Source organism: Euprymna scolopes, chromosome 45, assembly GCF_053919585.1.
Source record: "Euprymna scolopes isolate OS-2025 chromosome 45, ASM5391958v1, whole genome shotgun sequence".
Lineage (NCBI taxonomy): Eukaryota > Metazoa > Mollusca > Cephalopoda > Sepiida > Sepiolidae > Euprymna > Euprymna scolopes.
The window spans coordinates 57,114,536-57,139,430 of NC_136526.1; the positions used below are offsets into that span (position 1 = coordinate 57,114,536).

Below are 24,895 nucleotides of genomic sequence, written 5' to 3' on the forward strand. Positions count from 1 at the left end.
GTGAGCCATGACTTCATCGACCATTCTACTCCACATGCCCCTCTGAAGATCAGCATCCTCCCAGCTGATGAGGCTGAAGTGACACTGTCTCAGATGAGTCTTTATGTTGTCCTTATATTTCTTTTTCTGTCCTTCTTGGAGCCGCTTTCCCTCTTTTAGCTGACCGTAGAGCATTTGCTTTGGAAGGTGGTTGTCAGGCATGCACATAAAATGGCCTGTCCATCACAGCTGGTGTCAGATGATGGTTGCAGTGATTGTAGGTATGTAGGCCTCCTTCAGGACGCTTATGTTTGTTCGTTGATCCTTCCATTCAATTCTGAGGATCTTGCAGAGACAACGCTGGTGATATTGATCCAGGGCCTTCAGGTGTCTGCTGTAGGTCGTCCAGCTGTCGGCCCCATGGGGAAGAATGGGCAGGGCTGCTTTATAGACAAACAGCTTGACCCTCCTCTGTATGTCCTGATTCTCAAACACCCTCTTCCGTAGCCTGGCAAAGGCTGCACTGATGCATCCGATGGCAGTAATGAATCTCTGCATCGATGATAGATCTTGTAGAGAGAAGACTGCCAAGGTAGACAAACTGATCCACATTTTCTAAGGTGTTGCCTTTCACAAAGATTGTGGACGGCTGTAGGTGTGTGTCAGGAGCTGGTTGCTGTAGGATCTGGATCTTTTTAATGTTACGATCAAGTCCCAGGTACCGGTAGGCGATCCCAAAAGCATCCAAGATACTCTGGAGGTCCGTTTCTGAGTGAGCAACCAGTACATTGTCATCTGCATATTGAAGCTCCATGATGGACGATGTGAGCACCTTACTTTTTGCCCTAAACCTGCTCATATTAAAGAGTCTGTCCTGTACATGAGATTGATTCCCTCAGGTAGATTCTGGCTGGTGAGATGAAGGATGGTGGAGATGTAGATGGCGAACAGGGTTGGAGCCCTGCTTGATATCATGTCAACTTTGAAGGGAGATGTTTTCAAGCCGCCATTGCCAACCACAACTGCTGTTATGCCATCATGAAAACTCTCAAGAGGGCAGTTCTATTCACAGAGTCGAAAGCCTTTGTGAGGTCAATGAACGCCATGTACAGCGGAAGGTGTTGCTCCCAATATTTTTCCTGCAGTTGGCAAGCTGTAAAAATCATATCAGAGGTTCCTCTGGCAGGATGAAAGCCATACTGCGACAGTGGCAGCAAGCGGTTGGCCAATACACGGGTTAATACTTTGCTAATTGTGGACAGGGGGGAAATACTTTTATAGTTGCCGCAGTCTGCTTTATCTCCCCTCTTGAAGATTATGATGCCTAAGACTTCCCTAAGTTTTGCCGGTTTCATCCTTATCCCAGATTTTATTTTATATTTTATTTAAGAGGCTATGGATGTGACAACAGAGTTTTGGTCTTCTTTGCTTGAGGATTTCTCCAGGAATATCATTTGGCCCAGAGGCCTTATTGTTGCTCAGTTTCCTGATAGCATCCTGGACCTCCTTTTCCGTGTGTGTGTGTGTGGGGGGGGTCACCCAGGTGTTCTATGGTAGGACGCTGAGGGGATGTGGTTGATAGTTTCCAGCTCAACTGTAGTCTTTCCATTTAGAAGCTCCTTGAAGTGTTCTTGCCATCTGCAACTGATGCCCACACTGTCCTTCAGCAGAGTTTGCCCTTCCTTGGATCAAAGAGGGTTTAGGTAACGATAGCTGGGCCCAGACGTAGTTTTGGTGGCCTTAAAGAAACCCCTCGTGTCTCCTGAGTCAGCAAGCCTCTAGATTTCCCGGGCCCTCTCCACCCACCATTTGTTCTTCAGCTCGCTTACTCTAATATAAATAACAATGTTTTTGGATATTCTTATTATTTTTAAGGTAATATTGAAATGAAACAAACAAAAACTCATGGAAAACGTTTCAGTCAAATCGTCTATTGGTATTTACTTACTTCCCCGCAAAAGCAAAATGTGACACCAGGTCGTCTTTAATGTGAGGGAAAAACCAGCTCCACAAAAGGGGGCACTCTGAAAGAAGGCAATAATAAAAATTGCCTTAGTATAGAAGGGAAGGGGTGACTAAGGTAAAAATTAACTCCACTGTGATCTTAGCCCGATCTATTTCCGGTACTTGTACAGTTTAATCAAGACATTAAAAAAAAAAAAAGAATGAAAATATCGAAAAAAAAAAGTGTAAATTGTACATATCCTTCATGGAATGAAGTTCTCCAAAAAAGAAGAAAAAAAAATCACTGAATTTCATCAAGCACTTTTTTTTTTTTTTTTTTTTTTTTTTTTACAGGGAAAAACAATTTATGATACCAAGCAAAAGGTTCGATTTTTAGGAAGAAAACCTAGTATTAAAGATGGGGAGGGAATGTCAGCGCTTTAAACTGAGTTATCTCCCTGTGGCGTGTTAAAAAAATTCAAAGATTTCTACCTTCAACGCGCTGTCCTGTCATAAAAACGTGTTTTTCCGCTGTAAAAAAAAAAAAAAAAAAAAAAAGAAAACTACTCGATCAAATTAAGTGATTTTTTTTTCGGAGATCTTCAGTCTAAAAGGATACGCACAATATAACCTTTTTTTTTTTTCGATATTTTAATTTTTTTAATGTCTTCATTAAACTGTACAAGTGCCTTATTTCCTACTATTTATCAAGGAACAATGACTCGAAATGAGATAATATGCGTCATTGGTCAAATTGTCTCGCTACTTACTAGCAAAAAAAAAAAAAAAAAAAATTTCTGCGAACCTGCTTTTCCGGTCGCCATCTTAAACTTTTACCTCATAATCCATTAATGTTATCACATTTTAATTTTGTAATCGCTTCGTTTCTCGCTTTAATAAATCATTCAAAAGCAGTTGATAAAAAGTGAGTATTACTTGAAATTTTTTTTTTGACCAGCATTGAGTTTCATTTGTATTCTAGTTTTCATTTTATATAAATTATAAATAATTTATCCAAATTCTTGTTTAGGTGCATACTGTACTGCGCTGTTTTTTAAATATTTGGTAAATATCCAGATACGCTACTACAAAACGCCGACCACTCTAATTTGTTTCTTTATAGGTAATTGAGGTCGCTGACAACGAATCTGATAGTCAAACTTGGGGCAAATTTACCGTTTGCATAGTATTAACCCCTGAACCCACGAACTACTGTCCACCATTTTGAAGCTTCCGGTTACGCTACGCGCGAGCGCGCAGTCCACCATTTTGCATGTTACGTTACGCGCGAGCTCGCAGTTCACCATTTTTCAGCTTCCGGTTACGCTACGCGCGCGAGCGCGCGTTGTAGCAATCTACGCTACGCGCATTCTCCAATGGCGGAACATTTGAAATTAAATATAAAAGTTTGGGGGGGGGGGGGGAATTATTTTTTTTTTTCAGAACAGCGACCTCAAGTACCTATAAAAGAAAACAAATTAGAGTGGTTGGGAGGGGGGGGGGAATATTTTTTTTTTTTTTTCCTGGAACATAGAAATTTTAACTTTTCCAAAGGAAAGCACTCAAAATTATTTTTTTTTCTGTAACATAGAAGTTTCAACTTTTCAAAAATTACATTAAAGATTTATGTAGTTAGCTTGGGGGGGGGGTATAAGTAATATGCAATTTACATAAAATACACTTACGATTTCACCCATTCTGTGATTTCGCGCCGTCGGGACCGGCCATTTTAGTTAGCCAAAGTTAAAAAAACAAAAAGTGATACAGCTCATGAATTTTTGAGAGGACAAGCATCATGTCCTAAGTGTAATAGACCGTGTTCAGTTGGATCCGTGGTCTGTTTGGTGTATGAATTTCTTTGCAAATTAGCCGGAAGCATTGTTTCGCGGGTACTAGTAAGGGGAGGGGTCTGTTTTTAGGGCCTATTTCCGGTCATTTTAGTTTCTAAACCAACTTTGTGAACATGGAATCTTGCCAGTCATGCACGTTCACTTATTATGATGCAATTGCCAAATTTCATAAAAATAACAAAGAAGCTGAAGAATTTTTGAGAGAACACCATATCTTACCTCGACAAGTGTCATGTCCAAAGTGTAACAGACTGTGTTCACTTGGAAGCAGTAATGCTATGTGGCGGTGCCCAGGTACCGTGGTTATTCCAAAAAAGAAAAAAAGAAGATATTGTGGCTTCACAGTGAGTGACAGAAAAGGTACCTTTTTGGAGAAAGCACGCATTCCTGCGTGGAAAGTAATTTTATTTACGAATAATTTCCTTAACTATTCATGGAAGCATAAGACAGTCACACATAATTTGGAGATATCTATGACAACATCAGTAGATTGGAGATCCTTCTGCTCAGAAATCACCGACGAGTGGATAAAAAACCAAAAACCAATAGGAGGTGTCGGTGTGCAAGTCGAAATAGATGAGACCCTTCTAGTTCGGCGAAAGTACAACAGAGGACGCGTTCTTAAGCAGATTTGGCTGTTTGGCGGAATTGAACGCGTTTCTAAACGTAGTTTTATCGTCCCACTGTTAGAACCAGAAGATAGAAGGAATGCGGAAACCCTAATTCCGTTAATAAAAAAATTTATTCTGCCTGGGTCTATCATATACAGTGATTCATGGAGAGCATATACTAATATCGAACAGCATTCGTTCGAACATTATACCATAAACCACTCTGAGAATTTTGTTGATCCAAAAGACATGGAAATACATACTCAAAATATCGAAAGGCTGTGGCGTGACGTAAAAGAATGGGTCAAGAGACCTGGTATTCGTGCAACGTATTTACGCCAATATCTGTCGAGATATCTTTTTATAAGAAGCCTGAAGGACGAGCCTGATATGCTTCTACACAAATTTTTCACAGAAGTTTCCAAAATGTACTCGCATCCGCATGCACAGACGTAAATATAAATCAATTTTGATGTTTCATAAACCATTTTAATATTCTTCAAATTGTTTTAACGCGGAAAAAATCATTCCGGAAATATTCCACCCAATTAGTACTATAATGTACTTGTTTTTTAAAATTGTCCGCCAATAGCAAAAAAAAAAAAAAAAAATTCTGTTCTTACCCCCCCTCCCAACCAACTTGGAGTGTTTTTAATTGGAAACATGTTTCATTTAAATTATTTGTTAAAAAAAAAAATTTATATTTTCTTACGCAGACTTGTTAATATTTCATTTAAATTAATAATTTGTTGTTTGGAAAAATGTTTCATTTAAATTATTTGTTCAAAAAAAAAAAAAATTATCTTTTCTTACGCAGACTTGTTAATATTTCATTTAAATTAATAATTTGTTGTTTGGAAAAATGTTTCATTTAAATTATTTGTTCAAAAAAAAAAAAAATTATCTTTTCTTACGCAGACTTGTTAATATTTCATTTAAATTAATAATTTGTTGTTTGGAAAAATGTTTCATTTAAATTATTTGTTAAAAAAAAATATTTTCTTACGCAGACTTAATGTTTACTGTTTTTACTCATTTTTTTTTTTTTTTTAAAGTGCTATAATGTCTTTTTTGAAAAGTTGAAACTTCTATGTTACAGGAAAAAAAAATAAAATATCCCCCCCCCTCCCAACCACTCTAATTTGTTTTCTTTTATAGGTACTTGAGGTCGCTGTTCTGAAAAAAAAAAAATAATTCCCCCCCCCCAAACTTTTATATTTAATTTCAAATGTTCCGCCATTGGAGAATGCGCGGAGCGTAGATTGCTACAACGCGCGCTCGCGCGCGTAGCGTAACCGGAAGCTGAAAAATGGTGGACTGCGCGCTCGCGCGTAGCGTAACCGGAAGCTTCAAAATGGTGGACAGTAGTTCGTGGGTTCAGGGGTTAATACTATGCAAACGGTAAATTTGCCCCAAGTTTGACTATCAGATTCGTTGTCAGCGACCTCAATTACCTATAAAGAAACAAATTAGAGTGGTCGGCGTTTTGTAGTAGCGTATCTGGATATTTACCAAATATTTTAAAAATATTTTAAAATATTTTCATTTTTAAAGTGAAATTCAAGTTTCACGATCTTTTTTTGTGGTGCTTATTCAGATTGGCACCTACGGTGGAAACTAAAATCCAAGAAAATACAGAACAAATCTGTATGATGTACGGACTCGTTACAGAACGAAGATGTCATATTCCAAAAACCACGTAAATCGATCAAGTAGTTTTATTTAAAACTAAGACAATCAAAATTTACGATTTTTAGTGATTTTACTGCTAAACTGTATTTAATATATTTTGGACCTCTCACCTTCGATTTTAGTTGTCTTTTTTATTTCATCAGATTTAATCGTGGGCGACAAAAACACTGTGAAAGCCCCTCCCACTAACTTCACCTTATACTGGCCCTTATCACGTGCTTTCACGTACTAATAAACTTTTCACCCTAGATATCAGTGGTAAAAGAGAAACTGTCTCTAATAACAGAGTAAAAAAACCTTTCTTGACACAAAAACACACGAGCCAGACATTCCCCCTAATTACAGACAGCATCAAAATACACATACACCTGAATTGAGTACGCTACCCAAAGACACTTATATAACTACTTACTACACGTAGTGGTTGTAGAGTACATTGGCCAAAGAAATCATGTAAGACTCTGTACATTTAATGCCTTTGTCCAATTTCTGCTTTAAAAAAACAACAGAACTTCTTACAAGAAAGATATTTTTCTTCTTCAGGAAAATCAGTTTTTCATAGAAAAGCAAGAAGATTTTTTTTTTTTCACAAAAAATTGTAAAAGAACTGTACCGTTTCTTTTCTTCTCTATCGGCTTTCTGCTTAAGCAGGGGGTGATGTAGCAGTCGTAGAGAACTATTTTCTCTGGTGGATCAATGCCCCTCTCTGAGTTCTCAAGCCACATCAGCTAACAGGGCGCATTGATTCATTTGCTCCCTAAAAGTCTTAAGGGAACGTCAGCAGTCAGATCCGGTCCACCAGCCTAGCAAGATCTATCCTCTTTCGTCTCCTGTCCACCAGACATCTCGCTATAGCATTGACAGTCTCGATTTGAGACAACTGGTATCCAACCAGGGATGAGACGATACATACTGACCTTCGACAACCATAAAAGAACTTATATATAAGATAGTTAATGTATTAGTATGTTTTGTTTTAAATTAAAATTAATGTATTAGATATTAAATATAAAGCTCTGAACATCTTCTCCAAACCCCTTTGTACATCACTTTCAGGAAAAAATCACTTAGAGGGTGCCCTGAGACTCCAGCACAAAACATAGGTGTGATGGGTTGATTTCAGCAGTCGGCGCAGGTACAGAATCAAAGGTAAGGCATTCTGAGTTCCCGTCCACAGAAGATCAATATGCAGAAACTGCTATTGGGGTCAAAAATGCCTGTCCGTGCAAACAAGGAACCAGTTAGAGGCTCCCCAAATGCTGAATAGCATCCAACCCAATTATTCTATGAATTGTAATAAAATTTGTGCCTCTGTCAAATCTGGCAGCTAAGGAACATTTATTTGTAGGCATTGAAATTCATCAAAAAATATAATCCAGATTCTCGATGTGTACCAAAATATCAATATTTTCGTGTACCAACACCGTTAGGGAAAACGGACAACAGGATCCAATGCTAGCCTCTACTGCTACCTCTTTAAAATGCCTGTCACAATCTCCAAGGATGATAGTCAGCCTGATCTCACAATCATGTCCAATGGATTCCAAGTGACCGAGGGGATCCAAGACCTTACTGGACGAATAAGTCCGCCCACTGCCAGTGTTCAATAAACAGTTGACGCTATGGTCTAAAATGTCGAAAAGGGAGATAAATATGTCCCCTGTATTCATAATCTTCGAGGGGGTCACATCTAAGGAAAACTGCAATTTTTTCCAATTTTCCGTGACAATTACTTTTATCTATAAATAATTTTCTACTCAATGAATTTTCGTAATTTTTGGATATATTACTATTTTCGACGTGACAAGTAAGTAGAGTTGCTTTTGCTTAAAACCACATATTTAAAAAGTTGATCTGTCGACTCTAACATGTACCTTTGTTTACAAAACCTTTATGCGATCCTGACATCAAGCAAATTTTAATCTATGGATTATCAACTAACTTTACTCTCTCTCTCTCTCCTCCCTCTCTCACTTTCATCTTCTTTATCTCCTCTCTTCATCTTTCACTCTCTCTCACAACATCCTCTGTCTCCTACTCTCCTCCTTCTCTTACGCCCTCAACTCCTCTCACACTCTCCTTACTTTGTTTCACTCTCCTCTCTCTTCCTCTTCGACACAGATATATACATTTGTTAAATACGTGTAATCTGCTCATTCAAATAGATTAAAATTGCAAAGGCAGTATGTTGAAATTAATTAAATAACGTGGCCTTTAAACCTATTCCCATTCAGTGGAATGATATAACAGCGTACAAATCCATGCTTTTGTTCAGTAGGTGTATCAGAATTTGGGGGGAATTTTTGACACCCCCAACACGAAACTGCGAATAAAATATAAAAAAACTTGTGATTTCTCTTTTTAAAGTGGGTTGTTTATTTTCTTTATGGAATATACTTCCCAAAATAAACTATTAAGGTTGTTTAAAAAATAATAGAAATATCATTTTTTTTAAAAACAGTGTTTACAAAGTGCCTGCATGCGTTCAGGCAGCCATTTTTTTTTTCACGTAATGAAATCAATTGAATTTTACGAGTTAAATATTTTTCAATTTTTAAACTATAAAAATCTGTTAACATTTTTCTATTGGTTCAATTTTTACGATATTTTCAGGGTCAGTGTGAAATTTTATGCTTATTCCAATAAACCAAATATAATATTTTAGACAAGCGGTTTTTGTTAAATTCACCTCCCCCCATTTTGAAATGTTTATTAAAATTTAAATAATTAATTTACGTACCAAAGGTTTATATATCACAAATTGAAGATAAAAGATCAATAAATAAAATATTCAAATTTAAAACAAAAAAAAAGAAGTGTTTTTTTTTTTTTGCAAATTTACCTTTAAAGTCCAAAGTGTAAATCCTTTTTTTTTTTTCTAAAACCACGTTGATTTTTAAGTGGAAGCTTATTTTATGTTTAGAATTTTCCAGTCAATATTGGACACTCAGGACATTTTTTTCTATTTCACTCAATGTTTTCTTCTTTTAGATATTTAAAAAAAATTTCACTCGATAAAGAAGAATGAAACTATAATAAATCAAAAATTTATGCATTTCTTTGAGAAAAGAAAAAAAACTTCCTCAAGTTTTTTTTTTAAAGGCAAAAACTTTAAGTAAAATTTGACTATTTTTAAACTATGGGAACACATATTTCTTCAAGCACAAGGCTAGATGGCTAATGCAAACATGTGCTTTTTACTGCCTTCTGTCCATCCGTAGTTCTAAACAAGGACAAATGGTTACTTCCAGTTTTTCAATAAAGACGTAAAAATGCTTGCGTAATCGCACTTTTTTCAAACATTTGTTTAAAAGATTTTTTATTTAAAAAATAAATGGAATTTAAAATATAAATATGGATAAATTCTGAACAATGAAGAATGGGACTAAACATTCAATAGTATTTTTTATAGGTAAGTGATTTTTTTCGAATTTATATCAATTTTTTATAACCGAAGTAAGTAAAATTTCGTTGATTTTCTTCAAATCGTTTTTAAAGAAAACCGATTAAAAAAAACAAATATTGCATAATTTTCTATTAAACCTGTTATTTTTAAAAATTTGGTCTTTGCTCCTTTAATTGAAAAAAAAATAGGGTTTGAATTACATTTTCAAGTACTTATAAGCTTATAAAGAGAGGAGGTAAAATTATTCAATTTTTTTCATGCATTCTTAAGATCAGTTTTCTGACACTGCTATTTGTTCAGTACTAGCAGGACCATACGATGTTGCCAGGGAAAAAATAGCATTTCTATTAATATTTCTATTTCCTTATCTCTTTCTTTCTTCTCTCCCGTTTCCCTCCTCTCATTCCTCATTAGTTGACGAAATATCAGTTAAATTCAAAATGATTTGCCTCGTTGTTGAAAAACCATTGTAAAACGATTTCTATGGGCCTGTCAGTTTCCCAATGAAGACTGAAAAATCCCTTAGATATGTGTTTTTTTTTACTGTAAGTTTTTTTAATAGTAAAATCAATGATTGTTTTTTTTTTTGCTTTTTAAGATAGTCGGCAGATCGTTTTTCCGGTCCCCCGACAAAAGGAGAATAGACCTGTAAATTCACCCGTGTCCGTTTGTCCATTCATCTGTCCGCACTTCTCTCAATAAGTACACCTTGGAGTTTTTAAAACATGGTATGAGTAAAAAAGTAACTGAACGCATTTTCCAGGAAAACTCCAGTTGCTCCCCAAAAGGGTGCCTTTCAAGTTAAAATGGCTAAAATTGACACTTTTGTGTTTATTAAAAAAATTGATGAAAAGTTGTAACTAACTGATTTCTATATAATTTTGTTTGTCTATACTTCGCGATAACTCTTGCGTGTGCCCCAGGGGCTCTTTGAGGGCTAATAAAAACACTCCATTTTTGGGACTATTTTGCCATATTTGTTGAAAGTTTTTTGTGTATGTCTATTTAGCAGTTTTGCATGGTGCTGAACTCAAATTTAAATATTTTGAGGCCTTGGGGACTTTTGCTGCTAAAGGGGGTGAATGATGGACTTAGTCATTTCTTTTTTTGCATGAACTCAAATTTAAATATGTTAAGGCCTAAAACTGCACTGTTTGTTCATTTTCACTAGGATTTGACATCCCCTGGGGAAGAGGGCAAATGCTGAACTTAGTCATTTTTTTATGTTTCGGTCACTGTGCACGCACGGGGGACCATGCATGTTTCACTTGTTTAATTTGTGGTTTTAAGCAAAAACAACAGTATTTACTTAATTTGTTTTGTAAATATCATTTTACTCATTTAATTCTAATTTCATTAATTTCTCACTAATTGTAATCTGTGAATTAAAAAGAAATATCGAATTACAATCATTACACTTGCATTAAAATCAATTCATTTTACATTCAAAATTAACTAAGATTCAATATGCAATGATAGATAAGAAATTCTAAGTAATAATTATGTCTGCATTAAAATATATTTCACATGAAAACATCATTAAAAATTAAAAATTTTCACATGCAATAATTTTTATATATTCATACTTACAATAAGGACAGCTAATGGTGTATAATAAGCAAAGAATTAATATTAAGCACATATTTTTACTAACAGTAATGCTTTGGAATTCCCTTCCTGCTAACTGCTTCCCTTACTGTACTGACATGCAGAAGTTTAAATGTAATGTAAACCAACATCTTGCACATCTCCCCTAAACATGGCCCAAATAGTAGCCCCTTACATCTAAGTGGTGATGTGCCTTGTTTGAAGTGAACGCAAATAAAAAGAGATGGCTATTAAAATAGATTTTTTTTTTTTACTCACATTCGCCCATAACAAGGCATATATCACCACTTGGATATAAGGGGCTATTATTTGGGACCATGTCTAGGAAAGATTAACAAGATGTTGGTTTATGTTACATTTAAACTTTTGCATATCAGTACAGCCAGGGAAGCAGGTAGCAGGAAGGGAATTCATTTCCCACTTATTGTAATCTGTGAATTAAAAAGAAATACGAATTACAATCATTACACTTGCATTAAAATCAATTCATTTTACATTCAAAATTAACTAAGATTTAATATGCAATGATAGATAAGAAATTCTAAGTAATAATTATGTCTGCATTAAAATATATTTCACATGAAAACATCATTAAAAATTAAAAATTTTCACATGCAATAGTTTTTATATATTCATACTTACAATAAGGACAGCTAATGGTGTATAATAAGCAAAGAATTAATATTAAGCACATATTTTTACTAATAGTAATGTTTTGGAATTCCCTTCCTGCTAACTGCTTCCCTTACTGTACTGACATGCAGAAGTTTAAATGTAATGTAAACCAACATCTTGCACATGTCCCCTAAACATGGCCCCAAATAGTAGCCCCTTACGTCCAAGTGGTGATGTGCCTTGTTTGAAGTGAACGCAAATAAAAAGAGATGGATATTAAAATAAACAGTAAATTTTTTTTACTCACATTCGACCATAACAAGGCATATATCGCCACTTGGAGGTAGGGGCTATTATTTGGGACCATGTGTAGGAAAGATTAACAAGATGTTGGTTTATGTCACATTTAAACTTTTGCATATCAGTACAGCCAGGGAAGCAGGTAGAAGGAAGGGAATTACACTTGCATTAAAATCAATTCATTTTACATTCAAAATTAACAAAGATTTAATATGCAATGATAAGAAATTCTAAGTTATAATTATGTCTGCATTAAAAGATATTTCACATGAAAACATCGTTAAAAAACATGGAAACCAATTATAAAGGAAAACGTTATTCAATGATATCTACTTAATTGAGAATGAATCATATAGTGACAAAACATGAATTTACCATCATTTATTGAGATTTCTGACATTTCACAAATGCAGTATTTAACATCTGTTTATAATTCTTTCTACATTGTGAATGAAAGCAATGCAGAAAATGGTGATGTAACCGTCAAGTTCGTGCATCCTTATTGACCAAGCAGGACATTATATTGTCAACAAATTGATGACATATGGTTTGTTTCAATGAAGAAAATTCTTTTGTTTTGTCAACATATACAGGAAAAACATACAATATTAATTGATGAGGAGAAAGAGAAAACGATTTCTGTTTTTTAATTGCATAAAGAAAATAACATTATAACTATCTAATATTAACAGTATAACTATCTAATATTAACAGTGTAACTATCTAATATTAACAGTATAACTAATAGTAACAGTATATCTAATATTAACAGTATAACTATATAATATTAACATTATAATTATTTAATATTAACAGTATAACTGCCTAATACTAACAGTATATCTAATATTAACATTATAACTATCTAATATTAACATTATAACTATCTAATATTAACAGTATATCTAATATTAACAGTATAACTATATAATATTAACATTATAACTATCTAATATTAACAGTATAACTGTCTAATACTAACAGTATATCTTATATTAACATTATAACTATCTAATATTAACATTATAACCATCTAATATTAACATTATAACCATCTAATATTAACAGTATAACCATCTAATATTAACAGTATAACCATCTAATATTAACAGTATAACAATGTAGTATAAGCAGTATAAAAATCTTGTATAAGCAGTATAACAATGTAGTATAAGCAGTATAATAATCTAGTATAAGCAGTATAACTATTTAGTATTAATGTTTTATTGCACAAAAATGTACTATAAAACAGAAAATATAGACAACTACTTTATTAGGTAGTGGAACCAAAGCAAGACATAATTACAAATATTACGTGTTAGTACAAGTCCATTTTAATGGAATATGCACTCTCCTGCATGCTCTGTCCATCTTTTATACTTCTCGGTGATCACAAGTCATGGTAAGAGCCACATCACTTCTTGTGAAGTGTGTGGAAAGATTTTTAAAACTCATTTCAATATGAATTTTATATAAATGTATATGGCATAATCACGGTGATCAAAAGTCATGGTAAGAGCCACATCATAAAGTTTTTATGTCTGGATGATTTACCCTATAAAAATTATGTTTGAAAAGCAGTTACTTTTGCACTTATTGTACCATGCTGCAATAACGTTAATATTTAGAAAGCTATTCTTAACATGTCTCTGGTGCATGTTACAATAAAATCTGAGAAAATGGGTTTCCAGCTTTGGATATGACAAATATTGTTTTATCTTGTTTTTGTTAAATATACTGTTTTTTAATATTAAGAAAATACCGGAATATAAATAATGTGGTGAAATCTGATTTTGTTGTAAATATCTGATCACTATGAGATTTCTAAAACTTATTTCAATATGAATTTTATATAAATGTATATGGCGTAATCACGTTGATACCAGTTTCCATTAGATCACCGAAGTTAAGCAATGTTGAGCCTGGTCATTACTAAAAATGGGTGACTAGTTGGGAATTCCAGCTGCTGTACATGCTCTCTGCTTATCTCTGCATAAAGAAAATAAAAGTATGTAGATAATATTTTATGCTAGTTTTTTCTTGTTAAATTTGATTTTGTTCTGAACATCTGATCACTGTTAGACTGTTTAATCTTTTTCTATTTAAATTTTATTTTTCAAACATTGTTTCCAGTTGTCTGGACTTCTTGCCAATGGACTCAAGCAGTGCTGATTCAAGAGAGGTGTGGTTGGAGATTGTGAAACCCTTGCCTCACAATTACTTTTCCTGGGGATATCGGTTGTCTTTCGAGACTAAACAGAGGTGATTTTTAAATGTAGCTGATCTTCATCCCCCAAAAATACAGTAGCTTCTCTAAATAGAATATTTCTGAACTTTCAGATAAAAACCATAAATTTGAATAGACATCGTGAGTGAACAAAAAACTTTTTTGGTATTTCATGGTGTTTGCAGGAATGTCCAAAATAAAAATTGATACCATTTCAGCAATATCATTTTATATGGAACATGTGAAAAATGAAAAAATCAAACTTAAACAAAAATTAAATTTAAGTTTTTTATCTTTCAAATACAGTAAAATTCGGGAAAAAAAATCGATTTCAAAATACAATGGTATCTACTGACATTTTGTGCTAATTTCCACTAAAAGCAATGATATCTACTTAATTTGCATGTTGAAGCACTTAGTATTACAACACTATTTTAAAAAAAAAAATCACTTTTCTCTTTTGTTCTTGTCAGCATAATCGCGTTGATACACCGGTTCTTATCAGATCACCAAAACTAAGCAACGTTGAGCCTGGTTAGTACCAGATGGGTGACCATTTGGGAATTTTAGGCGTTGTATGTGCTCTCCTCTTATCTCAGCATTTGGAAATAGGAAGGACAAGAATGTCACCTCAGAAAGGTTGCATCAACAGCGATGAGAAATCTAGACAGCAGGAAATGCTGGATCAACAAGAGTGAAGAATTGGGATGATGTTTCTGGAACTTGGACAGCAGGAGACAATGTCATGCAGGGTGTGATTAGATGCCTCAGGTAGGTTTGGTCAGTGTGGACGTGACCAAGAGTTGGATTTACAAGGACAGGAAGTCCTCATATTTCAATTGAGATAAATACCCCCCCCAATTTAACAATGGCAATCCTATTGCTAAATAAACCGCTAAAGATAGCAAGTGAGAACTTCTTAAGTTGGTACACAGACATCTACAGTTTCACTCTCTGTTGTTTGCTGTGCACTGAATAGTACACTTGAATCTTTTGGATTGTTCTGTATCATAGGGATCGGTTTTTCCAATGAAAACATCCCCATCAATGATTTAGATTTGATAAAAGAACAGCACTTCACTTGCCACTGGTATTTCGACTCAGGATAGGTGTGGTTGGAAATTGCGCACATCCTGCCACAAAAAAAAAAATTACACGTGCAGGCACCCCTTCGTGGGTATCCAGAGTCTATCAAAGACTGAAGGAGCTCCCTCTTGTTGAAAGTTATAATTTGAATTATTCTTGTCTATACAATAAAAAGATTTGTTGAATAGTAATTCTCACCTCTTTTTATCTAAACTATGAATATATAAATCAATTAATCATGACATATTGTTAATTTTTTTTTAATGTAAGATAAATTGATTTTAATGCAAATATTATAAGTGTAATTTGATATTTCTTTTTTCATTCACAGATTACAGTTAAAGTGAAAAATGAATGAAATCAAAATTGAGGGAAGTTCTAATTTAGAAAGAAACATGGAAACAAATTCTGAAGAAAAACGGTATTCTTGTATAAAATGTGGATTAAAATTTCCATATAAACATCAATTAAAAACGCACGTACGAACACACACTGGAGAGAAACCTTTTGCTTGTAAAATATGTGGGTCCAAATTTTCAGACCGCTTGGGTATGAGTACTCATATGATTTTAAACCATGAAAAGGAGCAACCATCTTGTGAAGTGTGTGGAAAGCAATTCACGACTGCCACTTATGTGAAAAGACACATGCTACAACATAGTGAAGAGAAGCGTTACAGTTTGGTGAACGAAATGGACACAAATTCTGAAGGGAAAAAATATTCTTGTATAACATGTGGATTAAAATTTCCATATAAACATCAATTAAAAACCCATGTTCGAACACACACTGGAGAGAAACCTTTTGCTTGTAAAGTATGTGGGTCCAAATTTTCAGATTATGCTGATATGAGAATACATATGCTATTCCACATTGAAAAGACAACGGAAGTAAAAAGGAAAAGTTATTCTTGTAGTATATGTGACCTGGAATTTTCAGAGCGTTATAAGTTAAAACGACATCTTAGAGAACACACTGAAGAGGAGCCACCAACTTGTCAAGTGTGTGGAAAGCAATTCAGTACGAATGCTTATATGAAAAAACATATGATAATACACACTGGAGAGAGACCTTATAGTTGTGAGATTTGTGGCAAAGCAGTTTTTGATAAAGCTTATTTACAAGTTCATATGAGAAAACATACCGGTGAAAAGCCGTATTCCTGCTTAGTATGTGGCGAACGATTTTCACAGACTTCTTTGTTAACGTGGCACGTCAAATCACACACTGGTGAGAAATCAATTTGCCCAGTTTGTGGGAAGGCTTTATGTGATGAGGGGAGTATAAGAAGACATATGCGGACACATACAGGAGAGAAACCTTTTAGTTGTCAAGATTGCGGAAAGGAATTTTCCCAACAGTCTAGTGTAAAGAAGCATATGAAAATATGTACGAAGATAAAGTAATAATAAAAATATCCACAATATTTTGCAACGGACTTTGGTTTGGACAAATGTGTCAGAGCTGGGCTGAAGATCCAAGTAAAAAAACATACAGATTGATGGGAAGATCGGCATCAAAAACTTAAAGAGCGAAAACTTGGCGTAGCCAAAAACAATTCAATTTGGTATGCCCAGATCAGAACAAACAATTGCCTAAGAACATGTACCATCAAAACGAGACTAAATGCGAAATGGGTCCGTTGAAAATGCATTGGTAATCCATGAGAAAACAGAAATATAAATGTTTAGCGTAAAATCGAGCTTCAAGAAAAAAAAAAAAAATATATATATATATATATATATATACTAGCATGGTGACCCAATGTTGCCCAGGATTGAATGATGATCAACGGATGTTTCATGCTCCTATCAAAATCGGTGAAATTGTCCATTTTTCAATTAAATCGATTGATTGGGAACCCATCGTGTTGCACTAGGAGGAAGCTCACATACCTCTCGCTATGACTTAGTTCACAATATATTGTAGTCTACATTGCACTGCAGAGAACATACTGCTAATTTTATAGAATTGTTTTTATATATAATGGCTTGAATTAATTTTTAAACCTGGATCGGTTACATACAACACTTTCAAGTCAGAATTAAGTGAACCGGCTAAGAATATCTACGCCCTGTATTTTCCGAACAGTCATTCATAAAACATATGAAAATATGTACGGAGCTAAAGTAATGATAGAAATCTCCAGAATCTTCCAAAATATTTTGCAATGGCGTTTGATTTGGACAAATGTGTCACATGTTCCCTCAGAGATGGGATGAAGATCCAAGTACAAAAACATACAGCTTGATGGGAAGATCGGCATCAAAAACTTAAAGAGCAAAAACTTGGCGTAGACAAAAACAATTCAATTTGGTATGCAAAAACGAGAACAAACAATTGCCTAAGAACATGTACCATCAAAACGAGACTAAACAACCGGCTAAGAATATCTACGCCCTGAAAAGAACTGGCTTAATGAAAGCTTAATCTAAAGAAATACTTGAGAACAATTCCTGGAAAACCAAGCTGGCATGAAATACAGATATCAGTCATAAAGGAAACAACGTCTATTCTTTAATGAGCCCTCAAATATAAATTCAGATCGTAATGAAATCATGTTAGCTCCAAGACTGAGCCCTTGATCTCTTTAAACTTAACTAAAGTAAACTAAAATTTAAAAAAAAATAAAGGAACAATAAAAAATCTCTGGAATTTTGATCCGAAGCAACATCTTCCAATATATATTGCAATGAAATTTGGCATCGACAAATGTGTCAACTGCTTCCTCAACACCAGGAGGGAGATGAAAGAAAAACAAAGAGCTTGATGGGGAGACTGGCATCCAGAGCAAAAAAAAGTTTGCATAGACAAAAATAATTCAATCTGACATGTCCAGATCAGAACAAACAATTGCCTGAGAAAAAAAGAACAAAGAAGATGTAGGGGAAGTTTTTAGGCAGCAAGATACCTTTGCAGCAGTCCTGGCAATGCTCTCAATGTAATTGTTCCAATTCAATTACCCTGTGTGTCTATCATAATAAAGCATGCTAGAACACAGACTTACAACGACTACTAAACACTGTCCTCGAGTGTCTAAGGTCTCTCTGTACAGGGGTTTGTCAGAATAATCTGGCATGAGGATACTTTTTCCAAAGAAGTAAACCCTGACCAAATATTCAAAATCACATAGTATTCGCTGCCCAAATAAGATCTTCTCACTATGGCTAACCCAGAATAGCTTTTACGAGGAATGGTGCGCCTTCTCCAAGTGATGTTACCTCAAGTAATAGCACAAAGCTGGATACTCCACCAGACTACATAAATTCTTGTCCTGAAATCCAGTAAGACCAAGAGACCAAAATAAAAGATATAATACAATATATGAAAATGGTTAATTGGGGAGAGGAAAATTATGTTCTCAACTTCTTTATCAACTCAGTGTTTGAGAAATAAAGAACTTAAGTGGAACATTCGAATATCTATGTATCTCATATAGACTTCAAGTGTTAGACCCAGGTTGTAGGCCCCTTGATTTCTGAGAACTTTGACTGAAGTAAAATAAAACAAAAAGGTGAAAAGCCTTATTGCAGTTTAATATGTGGTGAACGATTTTCAACGATTTGTTAACGAGGCACATCAAATAACACACTGGTTGAATGCCTACTGGAGAGAACTTGAATGTCTACTAGACACTATCCTCGAGTGTCTAAGGTTTCTCTGTACAGGAGTTTTCCAGGATAACCTTGCATGAGGATATTTTCCCTAGAAGTAAACCAGTAAACATTTTCAGACCACGCTGATATGAAACCACATATGGTAGTGCCCACTGAAAAGAATATATAGAATCCATTTCATGTGAAAATATTTAATTTTTAATGATGTTTTCATGTGAAATATCTTTTTATGCAGACATAATTATTACTTAGAATTTCTTATCTATCATTGCATATTAAATCTTAGTTAATTTTGAATGTAAAATGAATTGATTTTAATGCAAGTATAATGATTGTAATTCGATATTTATTTTTAATTTACAGATTACAATTAGTGAGAAATTAATGAAATTAGAATTGAATAAAATGATATTTTCAAGGAATACTACTTTAGAAAAAAAAATGGAATTAAATTATAAACGAATACGTTATTCTTGTATATTGGTTGTCTTTCAGGAGTAAACAGAGGTGATTTTTTAATGTAGTTGATCTCCATCCCAACAAACTACTAGCTTCTCTAAATAGGATGTTTCTGAACTTTCAGAAAAAAGACATAAATTTGAATAGACATCGTAAGTGAACAAAAAACTTTTTTTTACTATTTTTGATATTCTATTCTGTTTGCAGGAATGCCCAAAAGAAAAAATAACGATATCATTTCAGCGATATAATTTTTTTATGGAACATGTGAAAAATGACAAAATCTGATAAAATCCCTTAAAAATGTAAACAAAAATTAAATTTAAATTTTTATCTTTAAAATACAATAAAACAAGCGAAAAGTACTAAAAAAACATTTTGGTAAAACTATACTAGTAAAATTCGGAAAAAATCGATTTCAAAATACAATGGTATTATATGCTAATTTCCACTAAAAGCAATGATATCTACTTAATTTGCATGTTGAAGCACTTAGTATTACAACACTATTTAAAAAAAAAAAAATCTCTTGTCTCTTTTGTACTTGTAAGCATAATCGCGTTGACACACCGGTTCTTGTCAGATCACCAAAGCTAAGCAATGTTGAGCCTGGTTAGTACCAGATGGGTGACCATTTGGGAATTCTAGGCATAGTCTGTCAGAGACTGAAGGAGACCCCTCTTGCTGAAAGTTATAATAATTTGAATTATTCTTGTCTATACAATAAAAAGATTTGTTGAATAGTAATTCTCACCTCTTTTTATTTAAATTATGAATATATAAATCAATTAATCATAACATATTGTTAATTTTTTTTAATGTGAAATAAATCTATTTTAATGCAAATGTTATAAGTGTAATTTGATATTTCTTTTTTCATTCACAGATTACAGTTAAAGGGAAAAATAAATGAAATCAAAATTGAGGGAAGTTCTAATTTAGAAAGAAACATGGAAACAAATTCTGAAGAAAAACGGTATCCTTGTATAAAATGTGGATTCAAATTTCCATACAAACATCAATTAAAAACGCAGGTATGAACACACACTGGAGAGAGTAGCCGGGCAAGATCAGGGTTTACTTACAAATGGATTTAAAAAAATGGCTGGCCTACAAACAAATGGGCAGTGTAGGTTTTGCCACTCAGCGATTGAAAGCGCAAGCCATCTAATGTCTGCATGTTCAATCTTATTGGCAGATGGCCATTACACTGCTCGTCACAACAAAGTATGCAAGTACCTCCATTGGAAGATCTGTGGAGAGATGCAACTTGACAGATCGTCGAACATCTGGGAACATGAACCACCACCAATAACATCAAACAGAAATGTGACCGTGTTCTATGACAGACATACAGGCGAGCAGATACAAGGCAATCAAACCAAATATTGTTATATGGAACAAGCCTGAAAGAACTGCACTATTCTTAAAAGAGCCTTTGGATATAAATTTAAATCATAACGGAATCAAGTGTTAGCTCCAGGAAGGAGCCCCTTGATTTCTTAAAGTTTGCTGAAGTAAAATACAAAAAAAAAGAAAAGAGAGAGAAACCTTTTGCTTGTAAAATATGTGGGTCCAAATTTTCAGACCGCTTGGGTATGAGTACTCATATGTTTCTAAAGCATGAAAAGGAGCAACCATCTTGTGAAGTGTGTGGAAAGCAATTCACGACTGCCACTTATGTGAAAAGACACATGCTATAACATAGTGAAGATAAGCGTTACAGTTTGGTGAACGAAATTGACACAAATTCTGAAGGGAAAAAATATTCTTGTATAACATGTGTATTAAAATTTCCATATAAACATCAATTAAAACCCATGTTCGAAAACAGACTGGAGAGAACTGTAATAGAATAGCTCTTGATCTCTTCAAACTAACAAAAGTAAAATAAAAATAAAGAGAAACCGTTTGCTTGTAAAATATGCGGGTCCAAATTTTCAGATTATGCTGATATGACAATACATATAATACTAAAACATCCTGAAGTGAAAGTGAAAAGTTATTCTTGTAGCATATGTGACCTGGAATTTCCACAGCGTTTTCTTCTAGCCGATGGTCATTACACTGCTTGCCACAACAAAGTATGTAGATACTTACATTGTAAGATCTGTGGAGAGATGCAACTAGATAGGTCGTCGAACATCTGGGAACATGAACCACCACCGATAACATCAAATGGAAAAGTGACAGTGTTCTACGACAAAGACATACAGGCAGGCAGATACATAAAAGACAAGGCCATCAAGCCAGATATAGAAATATGGAACAAGCCCGAAAGGACTGCACTCATTATCGATGTCACAGTTCCAAACGACTTTGGTCTTAATAGAGCAGAACGGAAAAAGATAACAAAATATCAGGATCTTAAAAATGATCTAAAAGCAACATGGTCTCTGAAAGAAATAAACATTATACCAGTTGTGAGAGGAGCAACTGGCCTAATAAAAAAGAACCTTCAAAAATACTTAGAAGCAATCCCTGGAAAACCAAGCTGTAAGGAAATACACATAGCAGCCATAAAGGGAACAGTGTCTATTCTTAAAAGAGCCCTCGGATATAAATTTAAATTATAATAGAATCAAGTGTTAGCCCCAGGAAGGAGCCCCTTGATCTCTTTAAACTAACAAAAGTAGAATAAAATTTAAAAAAAGAGGAGCCACCAACTTGTCAAGTGTATGGAAAGATATTCAGTATGAATGCTTATATGAAAAGACATGATAATACACACTGGAGAGAGACCTTATAGTTGTGAGGTTTGTGGGAAAGCAGTTTTTGATAAAGCTTGCTTACAAGTGCATATGAGAAAACATACCGGTCAGAACTTGAATGCCTATTGGAGAGAACTTGAATGCCTACTAGACACTATCCTCGAGTGTCTAAGGTCTCTCTGTACAGGGGTTTGTCAGAACAATCTGGCATGAGGATACTTTTTCCATAGAAGTAAACCCTGACCAAATATTCAAAATCACATAGTATTCGCAGCCCAAATAAGATCTCCTCACTACAGCTACCCAACAGCTTTTCCGAGGAATGGTGCACCTTCTCCAAGTGATATTACCTCAAGTAATAGCACGAAGCTGGATACTCCACCAGACTAGATAAATTCTTGCCCTGGAATCCAATAAGACCATGAGACCAACATGAAAGATATACTACAACGTATAACAATGGTTAATTGGGGAGATGAAAATTATGTTCCCAATTTCTTTACTAACTCAGTATTTGAGAGATAAAGAACTTAAATGGAACATTCGAATATCTATGTATCTCATATAGACTTCAAGTGTTAGTCTCAGGTTGTGGGCCCCTTGATTTCTGAGAACTTTGACTGAAGTAAAATAAAAAAAAAAGTGAAAATCCTTATTGCAGTTTAGTATGCGGTGAACGATTTTCGCAGACTTGTTTGTTAACAAGGCACATCAAATCACACACTGGTGAGAAATCAATTTGCAAAGTTTGTGGTAAGGAATATCGTTACGATTGTGGTGTGCGAAAACATGCAGGAGAGAAACGTTTTAGTTATCAAGTTTGCGGAAAAGCGTTTTCCGAACAGTCATACATAAAACATATGAAAATATGTACGGAGCTAAAGTAATGATAGAAATCTCCAGAATCTTCCAAAATATTTTGCAATGGCGTTTGATTTGGACAAATGTGTCACATGTTCCCTCAGAGCTGGGATGAAGATTCATGTAAAAAAAACATACAGCTTGATGGGGAGATTGGTATGAAAAACTTTAAAAGCAAAAACCTTGGCATGGACAAAAACAATACAATTTGGTATGCAAAAACGAGAACAAACAACTGGCTAAGAATATGTACGTCTTTTATTATGAAAAAAAGAAAAACAACCAGGATGTAGGGGAAAAACAACCAGGATGTACGGGAAAGTTTGTAGGTCTAATTGTTTGTTAATAAAACCAGCTTTGAGATCTGGAGAAAAAAAAAAGCAGAAACACAAAAGGACGCTATGGACCGATTACCAAAAGACTGGCTTAATGAAAGAAAACTAAATCTTAAGAAATACTTGGGAACAATTTGTGGAAAACGAAGCTAGTATGAAATACAGATATCAGTCATAAAGAGAACAACGTCTATTTTAAAAAGAACCCTCAAATATAAATTCTGATCATAATGAAATCGTGTTAGATCCAGGACTGATCTTTGAGAACTATCTGAAGTAAAATAATAAAAAAATAAAACAGATAAAGTAACAAAAATATCTCTTCGAATATTGTTGTAAAGTTTGGCATGGACAAATGTGTCAACTGCTTCCTCAACACCGGGATGAAGATGAAATAAAAACGTACAGCTTGATGAGGAGAGTAGCATCAAATAGCTAAAGAGCAAAAAACTTGGCATAGACAAAAACAATTCAATCTGGCCCAGATCAGAACAAACAATTGGCTGAGGGGGGAAGTTTTTGGTACCAAGGCCTAAATGTTTATTTATAAAATTATCTTTGATGAAAAAAAGCAGAACAAAAAAAAAAGGACGATATGGGTCGATTACCAAAGGAAATATGTAATAATGTGTCTCCACACTATTTTGCCTTGAATTATATAAGATCCAAGTGTTTTGGTACTAAAGTTCGGTTCTTAATTACAAGACAATTCTTGAAGAGGTCGAAAAATATAAGCAAATGCACCGAAATATGCATGGAATTTTAGAATATTCATCCCTTAAGCACGAAAACCATGTGTGCCAATATAAAGATATGGAAAAAAAATCACATCAAAAAGTCAAGATCTTCCAGAAATTTTCATCTCTTAAGCACGAAAACCATGTGTGCCAATATAAAGATATGGAAAAAAAATCACATCAAAAAGTCAAGATCTTCCAGAAATTTTCATCTCTTAAGCAAGAAAAACATGTGTGCCAATATAAAGATATGGAAAAAAATCACATCAAAAAGTCAAGATCTTCCAGAAATATTCATCTCTAAAGCAAGAAAACCGTGTGTGCCAATATAAAGATATGGAAAAAAAATCACATCAAAAAGTCAAGATCTTCCAGAAATATTCATCTCTTAAGCACGAAAACCATGTGTGCCAATATAAAGATATGGAAAAAAAATCACATCAAAAAGTCAAGATCTTCCAGAAATATTAATCTCTTAAGCAAGAAAACCGTGTGTGCCAATATAAAGATATGGAAAAAAAATCACATCAAAAAGTCAAGATCTTCCAGAAATATTCATCTCTAAAGCAAGAAAACCGTGTGTGCCAATATAAAGATATGGAAAAAAAATCACATCAAAAAGTCAAGATCTTCCAGAAATATTAATCTCTAAAGCAAGAAAACCATGTGTGCCAATATAAAGATATGGAAAAAAAATCACATCAAAAAGTCAAGATCTTCCAGAAATATTAATCTCTTAAGCAAGAAAACCGTGTGTGCCAATATAAAGATATGGAAAAAAAATCACATCAAAAAGTCAAGATCTTCCAGAAATATTAATCTCTTAAGCAAGAAAACCGTGTGTGCCAATATAAAGA

The 24,895-nt window shown here is 34.1% G+C and overlaps 2 protein-coding genes across 2 annotated transcripts; one reads left to right on the forward strand and one right to left on the reverse strand.

Annotated features, from left to right (window-relative positions):
* Positions 1-1,007: 1,007 nt before the first annotated feature.
* LOC145269198 (uncharacterized) lies at positions 1,008-1,334 on the reverse strand. Its single transcript, XM_080124816.1, has one exon. The coding sequence runs from the start codon at positions 1,332-1,334 to the stop codon at positions 1,008-1,010; it is 327 nt and encodes a 108-aa protein (XP_079980942.1).
* A 1,182-nt stretch (positions 1,335-2,516) lies between these two features.
* Positions 2,517-24,360, forward strand: LOC145269725 (uncharacterized). Its single transcript, XM_080125448.1, has 2 exons — positions 2,517-2,848; positions 15,650-24,360. The coding sequence occupies exon 2, from the start codon at positions 15,669-15,671 to the stop codon at positions 16,722-16,724; it is 1,056 nt and encodes a 351-aa protein (XP_079981574.1). The 5' UTR covers positions 2,517-2,848; positions 15,650-15,668; the 3' UTR covers positions 16,725-24,360.
* Positions 24,361-24,895: the final 535 nt, after the last annotated feature.

Bases quoted from the DNA above. Each gene is read 5' to 3' on its own strand.
- LOC145269198 (XM_080124816.1), bottom strand. From the start codon at position 1,334: ATGAAACCGGCAAAACTTAGGGAAGTCTTAGGCATCATAATCTTCAAG.
- LOC145269725 (XM_080125448.1), top strand. From the start codon at position 15,669: ATGAATGAAATCAAAATTGAGGGAAGTTCTAATTTAGAAAGAAACATG.